Genomic DNA, 18,673 nt, shown 5'->3' with positions numbered 1-18,673 from the left:
CCTTTGTATAATCTGTATTCAGGGTCCCCCCCTGGCTAGCAGGGGGGCACCACGCTCGAGCGTAATAAACTTAGTGTCTTTTGGGAACTCTGCAGTTGTGGACTTTGTTTCTGCGCCTCAGCCTAGATTCGAACTGTGCGTGTCCTCCCAGGTGTAATTCGTAACAGGCCCCACCGCTTCCAGCCCCTCCCCTCCGCCTTGCCCCGGCCCTGCCCCTCCCCTAGACCCACCCACAGCCCTAGCTCTGCCCTTTGCCCCGCCTCCAATGTGAGTTCCAGACCCGCCCACATCCTTAGCCCCACCCCTTGCCCCCTCCCTGACCCGCCACTTAGCTCCGTCCCTTGGCTACTGCCAGCCCCTCCCCTAGCCCCACCCATACCCCTCGCCCTGGGGCCCTCACCTTCCCCCTGCTCCTCTCCCCCACCAGCCCCACCCCCTGGGCCCAACCCCACCCCCTCACCCCAGCCCTTCCTCTGTTCCTGCCCCTGGCTCCACCCCCTCGCCCCAGCCCCACCCTTGCTCCTGCTCCCAGCCCCGCCACCTACCTGCAGGTGTGAGGGGCAGTAGGTAGGTCAGCGCTTGGCCTGGTGCCCTCCCAGCCCCCCATCGGGGTGGGGTTGGAGAGGGGTGGGGTGGGAGACAGAGCCAGGGACCTCCCACCGCCATTGTGCCAGCGGGGCTGGTGGAGCCAGGTGTCCCCCACCTGAACGAGTGAAAACGGGAACGAAGGAATGAAGAAGAGAACAGAGGGACAAATGGAAAGGGAGGACAAAGGAATGAAGAAATGAAGGAAGGAAGGAGAGAACAGAGGGGCAAATGGAAAGGCAAGATATGACCAACACAACAAAAGAGAGACCTGATGAACCAATGGAAAGAGGGAAGAAATGAATGAAAGAAAAAAGGAAGGAAGAAATGAGACAACCGATGGACGAATAGGAAGAACAAAGAATTGAACGAATCAAAGGGCAAAGGAAGAAAAAATGAATGAAACAAGAAATGAGAGAGTGAACAAAACCACGAAAGGAAGAATGAAGGAGAAAAACAACAAAGAAAAGTAAAAGGAATGAACGGAGAAGGGAAGAACAGGAGGAAGAAAAACAGGGAGAATGCAGTAAAAACGGAAGGAAGTGGGCGAGAGATTGAAAGAGTGAACCCAGGCATCCGGGCCAAACCCCAGGGCGTCAAAACCATGAAGGAGGGGAAGGAAAACATGGCAGCTGGACAGAACGACACCGGACGAGATACAGACAGAAAGCACCCCAAGGAGTGACCCCTGCTCAGCTCCCCCCATGGGGCCTTGTGGGGAGCACTGCCCGGCTGATAGGAAGCGGGGTGAACCAGAGCCCCACTCCAGCACTGAACTCCAACAGCCAGGGTGTGAACCCAGGTGTTTGGGCTGAACCCCAATTTGGGGACCTGCAGTTTAAGGGAGCTGTCCCCATGCAGCGTTATGTGCGGCTGTTCCCCAACCACCCTGCCCCAGAGACAGCTGCATCATAGAATCATAGGACTGGAAGGGACCTCGAGAGGTCATCTCGTCCAGTCCCCTGCACTCATGGCAGGACTAAGTATTATCTAAATCAGCGCTACTCAAAGTGGTGGTCTGCGGACCGGCACCGGTCCGCGAGCCGTCGGCTGCCGGTCTGCGCGCACATTGGGAAAAACACTGCCAGTCCCCCACATCAGATAGCTTGAGAAGCACTGATTTAGACCATCCCTGACAGGTGTTTGTCTAACCTGCTCTTCAAAATCTCCAGTGACAGAGATTCCACAACCTCCCTGGGCAATTTATCCCAGGGCTTGACCACCCGGACAGGTAGAAAGTTTTTCCTAATGTCCAACCTAAACCGCCCTTGCTGTAATTTAAGCCCATCGCTTCTTGTCCTGAACTTAGAGGTTAAGAAGAACGATTCTTCTCCCTCCTCCTTGTAACAAACTTTTATGGACTTGAAAACTGTCATCATGTCCCCTCTGTCTTCTCTTCTCCAGACTAAACAAACCCCAGTTTTCCAATTTCCCCTCATAGCTCCTGTTTTCTAGATTTCTCATCATTTTTGTTGCTCTTCTCTGGACTTTCTCCAATTTGTCCACATCCTTCCTGAAATGTGGCACCAGAACTGAACATAAACCTCCAGTTCAGGCCTAACCAACGCGGAGTAGAGCGGAAGAGTCACTTCTCGTGTCTTGCTTACAACACTCCTGCTAATCCAGCCCAGAAGGATGTTCGCTTTTTTTGCAACAGAGTCACACTGTTGACTCATATTTAGCTTGTGGATCCACTCTGACCCCCAGATCCCTTTCCGCGGTGCTCCTTCCTCGGCGGTCATTTCCCATTGTGTGTGTGCGACTGATTATTCCTTCTGAAGTGTTTTACTTTACATTTGTCCTTATTGAATTTCATCCTATCTACTTCTGACCATTTCTCCAGTTTGTCCAGATCATTTTGATTTTAATCCTACCCTCCAAAGCACTTGCAACCCCTCCCAGCTTGGTATCGTCCGCAGACTTTATCAGTGTGCTCTCTATGCCATTATCTAAATCACTGATGAAGATATTGAACAGAACCAGACCCAGAACCGATCCCTGCAGGACCCCACTCGTTATGCCCTTCCAGCATGACTGTGAACCATTGATAACGACTCTCGGGGAACCGTTTTCCAACCAGTTTTTCACCCTCCTTACAGGAGCTCCATCTAGGTTGCTTTTTCCTAGTTTGTTTAGCAGAAGGTCAGGGGGACAGTATCAAAAGCCTTACTAAGGTCCAGATATACCACGTCTACCGCTTCCCCCTATCCACAAGACTTGTTACCCTGTCACAGAAAACTATCAGGTTGGTTTGACACGATTTGTTCTTGACAAATCCAGGCTGACTGTTACTTATCACCTCATTATCTTCCAGGTGTCTGCAAATTGATTGCTTAACGATTTGCTCCATTATCTTTCCGGGTTCAGAAGTGAAGCTGACTGGTCTGTAATTCCCCGGGTTGTCCTTATTCCCCTTTTTATAGATGGGCACTAGCTTTGCCCTTTTCCAGTCTTCTGGAATCTCTCCCGTCTTCCTTGACTTCTCAAAGATAATCGCCAGTGGCTCCGATATCTCCTCAGTCAGCACCTTGAGGATTCTGGGACGCATTTCATTGGGCCCTGGTGGCTTGAAGACATCTAACGTGTCTAAGAAATTGTTAACTTCTTCTTTCCCTATTTTAACCTCTGACCCCCCTCATTGTCACTGGCATTCACTATGTTAGCCGTCCGATTACCACCAACCTTCTTGGTGAAAACCGAGACAAAGACGTCATTAAGCACCGCGGTCATGTTTCGGTTGTTGTTTTCCCCCCTCACTGAGTAACGGGCCTACCCTGTATCTTGGGTCCTCCCCTGCCCCTGGAGGCCAGGCTCTCTACTCCTTCTCCCGTGTCACGTAGCTTTGCTCCCGCACAGTCTCTTCACCATACTCCCGGATTGGAGTGGGATTTTCATGCGCCGTAAGGTCCTGTCGGAGCTCCGCCTAGACAGACACAGACATCAGGAACCCAGGCATCCTAGCTCCCAGCCCACCTCCCCGCCAACACAGACTCTAACCACTAGGCCCCACTCCCCTCCTAGTGTCAGGGATGGAACCCAGGTGTCCTGCCTCCCAGTCCCCTCTGCTCTAACCTCTTGATCCCACTTCCTCCCCACCCCAGAGCTGGAGAGAGAACCCAAGAGTCCTGGCTCCCAGCCCACCCCCCACAACTGTCAGAGCCCACCCCCTCTCAGAGCAGGGGAAAAATCCAGGCGTCCTGCCTCCTACCTCTCTGACTTTTCTGTCAGTTGCTCAGCGAGCTGCAGAGAGGGAGGATGGTGAGATGCCACTAGTGCAGAGTCACCCACAGACCACCACACCCCACAACTTCCCCCAGGGGTCAGGGATCAGGGGTTCACCTCAGCCGGCCCCACTCACCTTCGTCAGCTCCGGGGAGATCTCGACCTGCTTCGCCAGCTGGTGGGGGAGGGCGGTCAGATTTGTGCCCCTCCAGCCTGGGACCCTCCCTTTGCTCCCCCAGATCCAACCCACAGATCCATCCGGCCCAGTATCCCTCTGTCCCTTTCCTGGCTAGGACCAATAAGCCCACATCTCCCCCTTTCACCCCCCACAATCTGCACTTGCTCCATCTTTGACAGCAGAGCTGGGAGGGGTTGGCACCTGGTGTCTGATCTGTGGGACCCGGGGCCCCGGCAGAGAACCCCTGCCCAGCCTCCAGCCCTGCAGCACGGCGCCGCCCAGCCCCGACTGCCAGGGGAGAGCACCCCCCCCAGTGAGCTGCAGCCCCCTGCATACATGTTCGTTTCCAGGGCACAGATCCCCCCGCCCCCCCCCCGATGCCATTCCTGTCTGTCGCACAGATTCATTCCCCCCATCCACACACTGACCCAAAGCACCATATGCCCCCCCATGCTGACCCCGACATCACACCTCCCGTCTCAGGGGCAACCCCCACCCTCCCTCCCCCCATACAGCTTATCCCCCCTGCCCCCCTCCTCCGCAGAGGATGCCAGTTAGGGCAGTCCCAGAGCCAGGCATCCCCAGCTCATTAATCCCGTCCTGGCTCAATTCCCCACAACTTTCACAACAGGGGTTACAGCCGGGGGGGGGGGGGGGGGGCGGGGAGCCAGGACTCCTGGGTTCTCTGCCTGGCTCTGGGAGGGGAGTGGGGCCTAGTGGTTAGAGAGAGTGGGGGCGGCGCTGGGAGTCCGTGTTTGCCTGTGCCCCTGCCAGAGGCGACGATCCAGACCCGAGTTTGCCTGGTCTCAGCCCCAGGCCTCAGGGGCCAGCAGCTCTTCACCACGGGGCCCCAGGCTGCAGAAGTCACTGGGAACAGCTGGGAGGGAGGGAGGGATTTGGGGGCACTAGGCCCTGTCCTGTACAGCTCCTTCCCCCCCCCCAGCTCCTGCCCCTCCTCAACCCCCCAGCCCCACAACCAAGGCCTCTGTCCCCCACCCCTGCTCCCTGCTCCCAGCCCCGCCCCCAGCAGCTCTCCAGCCCTGCCCCCTCTAGCCCCGCCCCCAGCTCCCAGCCCCGCCCCCTCAAGCCCCGCCCCCAGCTCCCAGCCCGCCCCCTTCACGCCCCTCCCCAGCTCCCAGCCTCACCCCCTGCTCCCAGCCCCGCCCCCAGCCCCACCCCCCGCGCCTCTCAGCCCCGCCCCTTTCAGCCCCTCCCCAGCCCCAGCCCCGCCCCCAGCCCCACCCCCCGCGCCTCTCAGCCCCGCCCCTTTCAGCCCCTCCCCCAGCTCCCCAGCCCCGCCCCCTCCCGGCTCCTGCGGGCGCTGAAGCTCCTCCCCCCAACAGGCCCGCCCCCGCTTCCGGCCTCGGCCTGTCGGAGGGCAAAAAACACCCCCGCCCCCTCCAGGCCTTTAAAGGCGTAGGTGACTTTACGGGCGGAGCATAGAGTTGCCGGGGAGAGCGAGGGAGAGAGCGTCGGCCAGAAGCCGGAAGTGGGGACCATAGAGAGGGGCCAGACCGGGCCGGATGGGGGAAGAGAGTCGCCCCTAGAGGGCGGAGGATGATAGAGACGCTGGAGGGCGAGGAATAGCCCCACCCCGTCACCTATGAAGCGGAAGTTATGACCATAGAGGCGCAGAGCGCAAGCCGGAAAGAGAGAGCGTCGCCAGCAGCGCGGCTGTGACTTGAGGACCATAGAAATGTAGCAAGCGCGGGAGAGAGAGCGTCGGCCGCCGGACCGGAAGTGTGACCATAGAACCTTACGGGACAGAGCGTCTCTTGTGAAACCGGAAGCGCGGTGACCATAGAGACATAGGCAGGGAGTGTCGCCTCCTTTGGTCCTCCAACAAGGGCTCCCGCGCCCCTTTCCCCATCCCAATTAGTGCAAAAAGCCATTAATTAGCCGGAGTTAACGAAGATTTAGTGACACAGCGGGGCGGGGCTCTGCCCCCACTTCAGACCCACCCAGGCCGAGTACTGGGACCCTTAATTAGCACTGATTAGCCAGCCCCAATTAGCTAATCACCCTCAGCTAATGAGCAGCCAGGACTGGGGGCCACCTAATTAACACAGGGCTAATTGAGGCGGCCACGGTGCTGCCTCCCCAGATCCTCTACCCCCCCCATCCCCCGCTGCCTCCCCGGGGTCCCCCACCCATCGCCCCCAGGCCCGGCTCCCCCCGCCCCGTTGCCTCGAGCTCCCTTCCGTGGGCCCGCCCCGCTCCCTGCCTCTTGGCCACGGCACCCCCCTGGCCACGGCACCCTGGGGCTCGCCCCCCTGCCAGGCCGGCCCCCGGGGCGTCCCTGCCAGCCCTGGCGGGGGTGCCTCAGCCCCAGAGGAGCGCCCGCGTCTCGCGCCAGGTCTCGGGCTCAGTCGGACGTGCCAGGGCCGATCAGGAGGGCGGGAGTCCCAGGGGCTGCGTCTCGGAGGCCACGTGGCCGAGCCCGGGGGGAAATCCGGATGCCGGGGGGTGGGGGGGCTGCCCCGCTAACGGGGCTGGGGTGCAGCTCAATGGGCTCTGCTGGACTCGGCCCTCAAACCTGGCCTACATCCGTGAAGGCAGCCGAGCGCGGGAGGAATTAGGCCCTTGGGCTGCCCGGCCTAGGTGCTGGGGGCACGGAGACAAGGTGGCGGGCTCAACCCTCCCCGCGAGCCGCCCCTGGCTCCTTGTCGCTTCCAGCCCCGGCCGGTGGGCACCGGAGAATCTCCGATTTCCGGTGCGAAAGAGCCAGGAGCCTGCGGGGCAGTGGCCAGCACCCGCAAATACGGGCCCAGGGCCCCCCGAAGCCCGAGAGAGCAAAGGAATTGTCGACCCCCACCCCAAATCAGACTCTGGACATGGGGCCGTGTTAGAAAATCGTCGGCGGCCTGGGTTTATTTATAAGCGTCTCAAAGCGAATATTTATTTCCATGTCTCAGTACAAAACCGGGGAGGGAGGTACGGGTGGAGTTGGGGTCAGAGCCAGTCCCCCCCACAATGTAATACAGCTGTCACACACACCCAGAAGGCTGCTGGTCCCCTCTCATGCACCCCAATAGCCACAGCTCCCCCAGCCCCCTTCTTCAACCCAGCCCTCCCTTTTCTATCTGTAACCTCCCTGCTCTTTCCCTCCATACAACCCAGCCCCCCGAAGCTGCGCTATATAGCAGCACCCCCCCAAAACTCCCCATCCTGTTTTCAGCCATGCCCTCTCCTCCCCCCATATCACCCCACACCTTCCCCCTTTGAACCTACCACCTTCCCATCCCTAGAGGGGACAGGTCCCATGCCCCATTCCCACTCCCCTGAGCCAGCCAGTGCCCCACCCTGGGGCTGATGGGAGCTGGTGCCCCCCAAAGGGGACAGGCCCCGTGCCCCATTCCCCACCCCCTCCCCAAGCCAGCCAGCACCCTGCACTGGGGCTGGAGGGGAGCTGCCCCCTAGGGGGGAAATGAAGGGGGATCCTTCATCTGCATCCCCAAAGTCAGAGACTTGTGGGGGTTGTTGGCGGCGGGCTCGGTAGGGAGCATGGAAAGGCAAATGAGAACCCCCTGAACCCCAGCTTGTACGGGCCAGGAAAGGGTTATAATTTTCTCTTTAAAAAAACAAAATAGGATTTGTATAAAATAAAAGCATTTTAAAAAAATTCCCCTCCTACCATGTTGCCCCAAAATCTGCTTGAGTCCCCCACAAGACATAGATCCCCCCCAAAAAACTCATCACCCCTATTTAGGGGACATATACCCAATGGGGCTATGGAAAGGACAGGGCTCAGCAGTGACTCCCCCGCTCATATGTTTTTCTGGTGCCACTTTTGGGGGGGCCATGGAAGCTTAGAGCCCATGAGTCACTCCTCCAAATGTCACCCCAAAATGGCAGGGAATTTGGGAGAGATAAATGTGGGTGTTCGGACGTTATTCGGCACCCCCCCCAAAAGAGAGAACCCCGTTATCAGTTGATCCCCCAGGCTTGCAGGATTTGGCTTACAGCTGTTTCATTCCCCCTGTACCCCATTTTCTGAAGGAGCACCCCTTTTAATTCCCCCAGTAGAGCACATTTTGGGGTGCATTTGGGGGAGTGCCTCAGTGCCCCATTTTCTGAAGGGACACCCCATAGCTAGACACCCCAGGAGTACAAGTTTTGGGGTATACCTGTTTTATCCAGGGAACCCCTCATACATAGCTCCATGAAGCTCATGTTGGGAGTACACACTCAGAAGGGGGGGAAATGTATTGGAAGAAGCTGGAACTAGGGACACCCCCATCCCAAAATTGGGGGTAAAGCCCCCTTGGGAATGAGCTGACACCCACTGGTTTGGGGGGGCCGTGTGGGGGCTGATCAGCCCCCTCCCCCAATGGCCACACCCCAATTTTGTCCCTCTTAGGTTTCAGGGCGCATGGCTCTGTTCACAGTGCAGGCTCAAATGAACCCCGATATTAACACAGCTGTGGGGAATAGCTCCTTTTGGGGGTTCCCCATCACAAGCACCCCCACATACACAGTCTGTTAGGGAGAGGCCATGGGGCCCTCCTGACCCCTAATTAGGCTGCAGGGGGGGGTTCCCTGATGCTCCACAATCAAGGTTGGGGGGGAAGGGAAGGGTAGTTTAGGGGAGGCGTGCGCATAGGGGAGAGGGGTGTGTGGGGGGGTCATCCATTGAGAACAATGGAGAGGGGCAGAAGTGTGAGAGGAAGGGGCGGAGCCTGTAGGAAAGGGGCATGTCTTGCAGGAAATGGGTGGAGGCTATGGCTAGAGGGCGGAGACTGCATATAGGGGGTGGGGCCTATGAAAAAGGGGTGTGGTCTGGCGAGGGCAGGGCTTCCCTGGGGGGAACAAAGTGGGGGGAGCTTGGGAACAGATAAGGGGCAGGGCCTACACAACAGGGCAGAGAGGGAGGGTAAAAGGGGCAGAGTCTGAAACTCTGAGACCCAGTCCCTCCTGCTAAAAGGGGTGGAGCCTCCATGATGGGGAGGAGCTTGAGGAGGGGGTGGAGCTTTTGGAACTCAGGTGCTGCCCACTGACAGCTGGGGTAAGGCCTATACAATAGGGCGGAGCTTGAGCTGAGGGGGAGGGGCTTACGAGCCTGGGGCGCCACCCATGGAGCGAAAGCAGGGGGGCCCACATCCTGGGATGCAGCTGGAGAGAAAGGGGGGAGCTTGCAGAGCCTATAAAAGAGGGGGGCAGAGCCTGGAGACAGCCAGAGGGCGGAGCCCGATGGGAGAAGAGGGGTGGCTCCTCTGGCTCCTCCCACCCCGGAGGGGCGGGGCCAGGATCAGGAATCCTCCTCCATGCTGAAGCTGCTGCGGCGGCTGGAGCCTTTGGAGGCGCCGGGGGAGAGGGATGACAGCAGGGGGTCGGAGGCCCCCAGGGGCGACAGGGGCCCCCCGTCCTCCATGAGAATGTCCTCCAGGCCCCCGTCAGCCCCCAGGCCCAGGGGGAAGCCCAGCCCGGCCTCCCCCAGCTCTTCCGAGGAGAAGGCCAGGTCCAGGAGGCAGGCGGCAGAAGAGGCGGGATCCGGGGCGCAGGAGGGGCCCCCCAGGAACGGAGGGGGGCCAGGACCCTTTGGCTTGGCGCCCTCCCCAGTGCCCCCCAGGGGCAGCAGCCCTGCCGGCGAGGTGAGGGGCAAGCCGTGCAGCTGGGCTTGCATCTCCAGTTCCTGCAGGGGGAGAAAAGGGGTGGTTGGCAGCGTGCCCCCAGCTGAGCCCCCCACTGATCCGCCCCACTCCCCAGCCCCACGGTGCCCCCCTGGCACCGGGCTCTGACTGCCAGGGGAGAGCGCCCCCAGCCCAGCCCCCCGCCCCACGGTGTCCCCCCCTAGCGCCCGGCTCTGACTGCCAGGGGAGAGCGCCCCCAGCCCAGCCCCACAGCACCCCCTGGCTGACCTGCACCCGGAGCTGCAGGCTGCGGTTCGCTTGCTCCAGTTTGCGCTGTCTCAGCTCCATCTCCTTGGCACGCTGCTGTTCCTTCTGCAGCTTGCGGATGTAATCCACGGAGGCCTTCAGGATCGTGCCTTTGTTCCAGCGCATCTCCCTGGGGACAGGAAAGGAGCAGAGGGGGCTGGGAGCCAGGACGCCTGGGTTCTCTCCCTGGCTCTGGAAAGGGGGGGGGTCTGGTGTTGAGAGAAGGGGGGACAGCGGCACCCCCCACCCCCGTCCCACACACACTTACGGGTCATTGGATTTGGGAATGAGGGTTCCCAGCTCCTTGATTCGGTCGTTGATGTTGAATCGTCTGCGTCTTTCAACTGCAGAGGGAGAATTTGCAGCTCAGACGCCCTGGGCCCAGCCAGCCCGGGGTGCCCTCCCACCCGCCGTCCAGCCCCCAATTCCTGCCACTCACCCCTCCACGATTAACATCCAGGCCTCCCTGAACCTCTTCACTTGCGTCATGTGGCTGGGAGTTCCCCTGGCCAACGCCAGCACGATTTCTCATTCAAGTGTGACCCCGCTCCCCGCATGGGGGCAATGAGGGGTTGGCATCGTGGGACTCCCCCCCACAAATATCCGTGCCACCCCCCAAACTGAAGCCCTTCAAGAAGGATCTATCCCCTGGGGGGGGAGGGACGACACTCACTCAGGTTGTGATTGTCTTTTTTCTGCCTCTCCTTCATCAGTGCTTTGGCTTCGTTCTCTGTAACCGGGGAAGAAGGGAGTGTGTCAGCGGGACAGACAGACGGGTGTCTGGAAAGACACAGCACTCACCTCCAGGGAAGGGGGGGCAAGCGCCCCCTGCCATGTCCCCCTCCCCCTCTGCCAATCCCCACAGCACGGCGCCTCCTAGCATCCGGTACCTGACAACTCGGTCTTGATGTTGGGCAGGTCGGCGGGGCAGGAGTTGCTGACCGGGACAGTTGAATCCGGGAGCCCCGGGCTGCTATAAATCTCCAGCAGGTTCCCGCCCACCGGCAGCTGAGCGGGAGACAAGGAGTTAAAATTCATTGTGGGACAGTGACACCTCCAGGCCTACGGGGGCGCTGTCCAGCCCGGCCGCTACCTTGCAGGATGCCTTAAAGGGGTGGCGTCTTACAGGGGCAATGGCCCATCTTGGCAGGGAGGTTCCCGCCCTCCCAGGCGCCCTTAAAGGGGTGGAGCCTCAGTTGGCCCCCACACCCCAGTCGGCCTTAAAGGAGCGGAGCCTCAGCCAGGCTTAAAGGGGCGGCACACCGGTTGCCCTTAAAGGGGCGGAGTCCACACCAGCCACCACCTCCAAGTCACCCTTAAAGGGATGTCAGTCCCCTTCCTACCTCCCCAGCTGCGGGGACCTCCTTGCAAGCCCCCCCCAGACCCTGCCCCCCATTACCGTGCTGGGCAGCTGCAGCCCCCCGTCCACAGACATGTAGTTCAACATCTCGTCATTGTAGCTGGACTCCAGGCTGATGATCTCATCGATGACATCATCAATCTGGGGAGGGGGGGCCATTAGACGGGTTTCCCGGGGTGGAGGGAAAGAGTGGGTGTCCCTGCCCCACCCCCCACAGTGTGCAGGGAGCGGGGTAGGTTGGGAGGGCGGGAGAGGGGCAGACAGGGAGGACGGCTGGGATGGGGGCAGCAGGAGCACAGAGGAGTGGGCTGGGGGGCTAGGATGGGGGGAAGGGAAGAGGCTGCAGGCATGGGGGAAGGAAAGGGGGCTAGGCTGGGGGTCATGGGGGAGCAGAGGGGCTGGATGGGGGCAGAGATTCATGGCGGGGGCACAGAGGGCGAAAGAGAAGGGGGCTGGAGGGAATGGGGGCTGGAGGGGGCACAGGGGTTGGATGGGGGCAAGGATTCAGGGCGGGGGACGGATGGGGACACGGGGAGCAGAGGGGCTGGAGGGGGGGCAGGGTTCGGGGCGGGGGCACAGCGGGGGGGGACCCCACTCACCTCCTTCTCCGAGTTGGAGCCGATGTGCAGCATGGCCATGGGGCTGTTGGGGGCGCTGCCGGGGCCCGAGGCGGCCTGCTGCCGGGGGGGCAGGCTGTGGGGCTCGGGGGCCGAGGCAGCCTGGGGGGAGCGGGCGGGGGCCCCGGGGCTGGAGCCCGCCAGGGCCTGGGCGGCCAGCTTGCTGCCCATGGCGGTGGAAAGATACTGCTTGACCTGCTGGCGCTGGGCCTCCTGGATGTGGTACCGGGTCGGGTTCTCCAGGTGGGTCTGGACCTGGCGGGGCAGAACAGGGGCAGCTAGGGGTGAGCCCCTCCCCGCGCCCCCCCAGCCAGCCAGCCCCTGAATGCCTAGAGGGGACAGGCCCCTGCCCCATTCCCCGCCCCCCTGAGCCAGCCAGTCCTGCCCTGGGGCCGGGTGGGAGCTGGCACCCCCCAGAGGGGACAGGCCCCTGCCCCATTCCCCGCCCTCCTGAGCCAGCCAGTCCCCGCCCTGGGGCCGGGTGGGAGCCGGCGCCCCCCCAGAGGGGACAGGCCCTTGCCCCATTCCCCGCCCCCCTGAGCCAGCCAGTCCCCGCCCTGGGGCCGGGTGGGAGCCGGCGCCCCCCAGAGGGGACAGGCCCTTGCCCCATTCCCCGCCCTCCTGAGCCAGCCAGTCCCCACCCTGGGGCCGGGTGGGAGCCGGCACCCCCCAGAGGGGACAGGCCCCGCCATGAATCTGTGCCCCCGCCATGAATCCCTGCCCCCATCCAGCCCCTCTGCTCCCCCATGACCCCCAGCCTAGCCCCCTTTCCTTCCCCCATGCCTGCAGCCTCTTCCCTTCCTGCCCTGGGGCCGGGTGGGAGCTGGCGCCCCCTAGAGGGGACAGGCCCCTGCCCCATTCCCCGCCCCCCTGAGCCAGCCAGTCCCGCCCTGGGGCTGGCACCCCCCATCCCCCGTGGGGCAGGGCCCCGGGCTCTCACCTTGAGCACCTCGACCGGGACCTGGGCGGCGGGGCGGGGCAGGGGGCTGCTGACGGAGATGGCCGGGGTGGGGGGCGCGGGGTTGGGGGGCAGGAACTGGGCCGCCTGCTGCTGCTCCCGCCGCTCCTGCTCCTGGGTCTGCGCCCGCATCAGCTGCTGCCGGAGCAGCACCCGTGAGGACGCCATGCTGGGGCCGGGGGGGTCCCCCGGGGCTGGGGGGGCCAGCGGCTGCAGGGGGGCGGCCGGGGGGCTGGGTGAGACAGACATGGTTAGAGACGGGGGGCGGGCACAGAATCCTCCCCCCCCCGTGGAGCCCCCCCAAATCCTCCCCCCCATACAGCCCCCTCCTCTCCCCCCCCCCACACCTGTGACTCGGCAAATTCCAGAACAGGACAAACAGGATTCGGGGGGGGGGGCACTTTCTCGCCTCCCCCCTCCCTGCAGTGCTCCTCATTCCCGACCCGCAGCCCCCTGCCAGCCCAGGCCGGCTCCCTCCACTCCCCCGCCCCACGGGGTGCAATGGTGCCAGCCAGCCCCCAGGGGGAGCACACGCATTTCCTTTAGGTGGGTGCCACCAAAATGGCCGTCCTTGCACGGGGCTATGGAGGGGCCAAGCTAGGGAGGCCAATTCCCACCACCACCCCCCGCCACTGTCCACAGGCAATTATCAAAGACAGCTAAAGGCTGCCATCTTGGATTCAGTCCATGGGGGCGTTGGGGCCAATTTGGGGATGGGGACTTGTATAATTGGGGGTGGGGGCTTTGCTCTCCTACCCTCCCTTCTCTGCCCCCTGACAGTCTGGGGTGGGAGGCTGTCCCAGGGAACGGGCCCCGCCCCCCACAGCCATGGGCTGACATTGGGGTCATTGCATCTCCTTGGGGTTGGCAGGATGGGGGGGGGGGCAAAGCAGGGAGAGGGTGACAGGAGAGGGGTCCAACTAAAAGCTGCCCCAAAGATCCAAGATGGCTGCCCCAAAGATGGCCGCCTTACCTCCCGGAGATGGGCTGGCTTTTGAGCTCGTAGAAGTTGTCCCCGGCCAAGGAGAAGACGTTCTCTAAGTCAATGTCGGCGACGATGCCCGACTCAGGGAGCAAGGACTCGAGGCTGGAGTGGGGGGTTGGGGGGTGGGACAGGGCGAGTGTGAATCCTCACGCATGGCCCTCGTGCAAATTTCCCACGGTGCGTCCCCACCTCGTGCCTCCCCGGAAGGCACAGGAGTTGCCCATGGGCGTTGGCCATGGGCGTCATTGTCATGAGGGGCTCACAAGCGCCCCCTACTGGCTGGTCCCTGCCACCAGATGCTTCCCCACCCCCTGCCCATCCTGGTGCCAGGCCCTCGGGCAATGAGGGGTGGGGGGCAGGGGTGACCCCCCCCCAGACACACTGAAGCAGGGGGACACTTCCTGTGGTTTGAGATTGACGCAGAGAAGGAGACCCAAGGTGGTGGGGTTGTGGGGACCCTGAAACGGCTGCTGGGGGGGCTTCCCAACACATGCATAACCCCCATCTGCCACTCATGCACCACAATCCTCCAACACACCCCACCCAACCCCCACTACAACACACCACCCCAATACACAGCGCCACACACAACTCCCCCCCACAACACACAACCCCACAACCTCTGATAAAACCCCCCACGCCATCCCAACACACAGCCTCATGACCCCAGACACAGCCCTGCACAACACTCCACAACACACAACCCCCGCCACACACACACACGACACACAACCCTCCCACACCACCCCAACACACAACCCCCCCACACACACCCCTCTTGGCCCCAGAGACTCTCACCTTCCGCACTCCAACCAGCAGCCCTGACAACACCGCAGAGACGCACAACTCCCGACAAACAACAACCGCCCTTCGCCAGACCCACTACCCGTCCCGCCCGCACCGACCCACACCCCCAAGACATTTCATCAGCCCCCCCTCTCCCCCACAATACCCACAAAACACCCCCTCCCCGGTTTCTTTTCTCTTGGGATCTCACCCCTGTAACCTGCAGGCTTCACCCTGTGTGGAGCAGGCAGGGATCTGTTACGGGATCCCTTGTGCAGCCCCGGCCCAGGATCCCAGGAGATCTCTGGCCAGGGCAGCCCTTGCCAAAAAGGAGAGGGGGCTGGGATCTAGTGGGTCCTTGGGGCAAACTTTTACCAGGATCTAGTCTGTCCCGGGATCTGTTAACAGGAGCTAATTGATCCCTGAGAGAATGTCTTAGCCAGAGCTGAGATCTAGTTGATACGCCGGGGGAACCAACTCTTTTTGTGGGATCTGGGATCCAGTTGATCCCTGGGACAAATCTCTAAACAGGAACAGGGACCGAGTCTGCGCACGCCTGGGAGAAATCCAGCTTCCGGATCCACTACCCCTGGCTGCAAACGGGCCTTCCTCCCCGGCACCAACCTGCGCCAGATCTTTCAGGGGCAATCGTGGGGGGCCGTGTGTGGGTGGGGGGGTGTCAATCTCCCCCCTCCCCACTTTGGGAGCAACCGATTCACTTCCCCAGAGCGAATCAACCCGGTGTGAACACTCCTCCCCTCCCGGCTAGGACCCGGAGAGCGCCAGGCAAAAAAGGCCAGAAGAGAAATTGGCAGATTTCACTAGTGGCCAGAGATTGGGGGCGGGGGCATCCCTTTGCCCAGCTCTGATCTGTCCGTCCCCAAGGATCAGACCCCACCGGGGCGGGGGGAGGATTGTGGCTCCTGGCCTGCGGCCCAAGGGGGGCAGATACTGGGGTGATCTAGGGAGGGGGGAGCCGCCCGTGGCTTTCCCACCACTCCTCAGGCTTGTTGCTTTTAATAGTAGGCGGAAAAAAATAAACAACGTGACAGGGGCCAGCAGGGGGCAGCACTGGGAGACAAGCACCTCCCGCCCCCCCAGGGACTGCCCCTGCCTTGCAGGACTCCCCCCGCCCCAGTAAACGGGGTCATTCGAGTAATTTAATGACCAGCCTGCCCCAAACCAAGACGGATGGGAGTCAGGACTCCTGGGTTCTCTCCCCGGCTCTGAGAAGGGAGTGGGGTCTAGCGGTTAGAGCAAGGGGGGCTGGGATCCAGGACTCCTGGGTTCTCTCCCCGGCTCTGGGAGGGCAGTGGGGTCTAGTGCTTAGAGCACAGGGGCTGGGAGCCAGGACTCCTGGGTTCTATCCAGGGGTGCTGGAACAATTTTTATGCGGGGGGGGGAATTGAGGGGGGATGCCTTGACCCCAGATACTTACACAGTTCTTTGGAGGGGGTCTCTGCAGACACCCTGCCCCTCCCTACCCCCATCTCAAGCCCCAAAACACCCCAGCTGGAGACAGGGTTCAAACGGTCAAGGGAGTTTAGGCCTTTCCAGGCTTTTGGGGATTAAAATACACCCCCCCCCAAATACACACAGAGTTGGAAATTGCAATGATGAGAGTTATAGTCTTGTCTCCCCCCCTTGCCCCCCCCCCAGCAGTCAGGCCAGACACCCGCTTCTGCTTTCAATATGACATGGGGCAGGGGGCTGCGGGTTGGGAGTGAGGGGCACCAGCAGAGCGGGGGGGGGGTACGGGGGGGGGGGCTGGGACTCCCAGTGGCGGAAGGAAATTGAATGGCTGGGAAAGACGCGGACTCAGCAGCTGGAGGGGAAGTCACAGGGTGGGGGTCAGCTCAGCTCCAGACTGCCTTGGGTGTGGAGGGGTCTGGGGGTGGGGGGGGGCCCTCTCACCTGCGTGGCCCCAGTTCTCCTGGAAAGGTGAAGTTCCCTCCCTCCCCCTCACTGGAGCTTTGTCTGAAATCTAACCCCGCCCCCCACCCCGCAAGAGCCTTCTCCACTGCCCCCCCTCCCCCCAGCAGAGCGCCTGGGTCCCTCCCCGGCTCTCGAAGGGGAGTGGGGGCTAGTGAGTAGAGCAGAGGGGCTGGGAGCCAGGACTCCTGGGTTCCCTCCCCGGCTCTGGAAGGGGAGTGGGGGCTAGTGAGTAGAGCAGAGGGGCTGGGAGCCAGGACTCCTGGGTTCCAGGCCTTCCCCCAACTCGCTTTGTGACCGCCAGTGACTAGCCCTCTTGTGGCCCCCGCCCCACTCCAGGGATCATTAACCAGACCCTGGAGCCCGGGGGTCTGGGTAGGGAGGGGCCAGAAATGGCCACAGAGCAGGGCTGGGGGAGGGGGGCTCTGCTACCCCAACCCGGTCTAGGCACCGAGCCGTGGGAGAGAACCCAGGAGTCCTGGCTCCCAGCCCCCCTGCTCTAACTGCTAGGCCCCACTCCCCTCCCCCAGCCGGGAACTCCCGATGCAGACAGCGACCCAGGCCCCCCCCGGGACAGATGCTCCCAGCACTGAGACCCCGGCACCTCCCCGGGCACCAGCCTGAGGGCTCCGGACCCCCCCCCGCCCCAGCTCTGCGGTGCCCCTCACTCCCGACCCGCAGCCCCCCCAGAAGGGGTACATAGAGATTGAACCCATCCCCTGAATGCTGGAGAGGGGAAGCTAAGGAGATGGGGGGGGGGTTCTGTCCCCTAGAAATTGGGGGTGGGGGGTGAGCATGGGCCGTTTGGGGCAGGAGCTGGGGGGTGAATGGCTGGCAAAAGTGGGGAGCAGATACTGGGGGGGGCAAAGAAGAAGGATGGGGGGTGTCAAGGTGGGGGGAGGCCGAGACGGGAGGGGACACCGGGGGAAAGGGGGGTCCGTGGAGGGAGGGGGATTCCAGCAAACAGCGAGTCCCCGGGGGGGGCGGGGGTCTCTGCCCCCCTCACCTCAGCACCTGGACGGCCTCGGCCGTGCGGGGTCCCTCCAGCAGGACGTAGACAGTCGGGGGAGGCCGCTGGGGGTCGGGATCCCGGGCCCCCTGCCCCGCCCCATGCGACATCCTCTCCCCACCCCCCCGCAGGGCTCCTGGTCCGGGGGGGCGAGCGGGGGTCCCGGCCGGACGGGGGGGCGCGGGGCCGAGGACGGCTGCGGGACCCCCTGAGCCCCGATCGCGGCCGATAAACACCCGGCCGGGGCGTTATTGCCTCATCCCTGGGCTGGGGGGGGATCGCCAAGGGAAATGACGTCACGCAGGGAAACACCCCCCCAGCCCGGCCGGGGGGGTGCAAGGGGGGCATTTGACACACGAACAGCTGGTGCTTCTCACTCCCGACCCGCAGCCCCTGCCCCCCACAGCCCTGAGCCCCCCACAGCTCTGCCGGTGCCCCTCACTCCGGACCCACAGCCCCCTGCCCCCCCCAGCTCTGGGCCCCCCCCCACAGCTCTGCCGGTGCCCCTCACTCCGGACCCACAGCCCCCTGCCCCCCCAGCCCTGAGCCCCCCCCCAGCTCTGCCGGTGCCCCTCACTCCGGACCCGCAGCCCCCTGCCCCCCCCAGCTCTGGGCCCCCCCCACAGCTCTGCCGGTGCCCCTCACTCCGGACCCACAGCCCCCTGCCCCCCCCAGCTCTGGGCCCCCCCACAGCTCTGCCGGTGCCCCTCACTCCGGACCCACAGCCCCCTGCCCCCCCCAGCTCTGGGCCCCCCCCCCACAGCTCTGCCGGTGCTCCTCACTCCGGACCCCCAGCCCCCTGCCCCCCCAGCTCTGGGGCCCCCCCCACAGCTCTGCCGGTGCCCCTCACTCCTGACCCGCAGCCCCCTGCCAGCCCAGCCCTGGCCTCCCCCCACAGCTCTGCCGGTGCCCCTCACTCCGGACCCGCAGGGGCCCCCTAGATCCGTATGGGGTACAGTTGTAGCTGCAGTTCTAGGCTTGGCCAGCAGGGGTTGCTCTTACCAGACCTGGACTTGCCTAGGCCCCGCTGGGTTCTGCCTGGGGTTACATGGGGGGACAGGCACAAAGCCACACGTGGATTTTCGGGGGTCCCCCCCGTAAGCCCCTTGGGCTGAGCCCCCTTCTCTGTTGGCACATGTGTGTTTGTGAGTCTGCGGGTGTGTCC

General features: G+C 62.8%; 1 protein-coding gene across 1 annotated transcript; it reads right to left on the bottom strand.

Annotated features, from left to right (window-relative positions):
- Window positions 1–7,785: 7,785 nt before the first annotated feature.
- TFE3 (transcription factor binding to IGHM enhancer 3) lies at window positions 7,786–17,797 on the bottom strand. Its single transcript, XM_073321399.1, has 10 exons — window positions 17,506–17,797; window positions 13,770–13,883; window positions 12,779–13,028; window positions 11,821–12,093; window positions 11,261–11,362; window positions 10,752–10,869; window positions 10,535–10,591; window positions 10,130–10,205; window positions 9,844–9,991; window positions 7,786–9,617 (listed from the first exon to the last, which is right to left on the bottom strand). Exons 1-10 carry the CDS (start codon window positions 17,616–17,618, stop codon window positions 9,234–9,236), a joined length of 1,635 nt encoding a protein of 544 aa, XP_073177500.1. The 5' UTR covers window positions 17,619–17,797; the 3' UTR covers window positions 7,786–9,233.
- Window positions 17,798–18,673: the final 876 nt, after the last annotated feature.

This window comes from Lepidochelys kempii, chromosome 23, assembly GCF_965140265.1.
Source record: "Lepidochelys kempii isolate rLepKem1 chromosome 23, rLepKem1.hap2, whole genome shotgun sequence".
In the NCBI taxonomy this organism is placed as follows: Eukaryota; Metazoa; Chordata; order Testudines; family Cheloniidae; genus Lepidochelys; species Lepidochelys kempii.
Note: the sequence above shows the minus strand (reverse complement) of the source record. Positions and strands in the feature narration are given on the sequence as shown.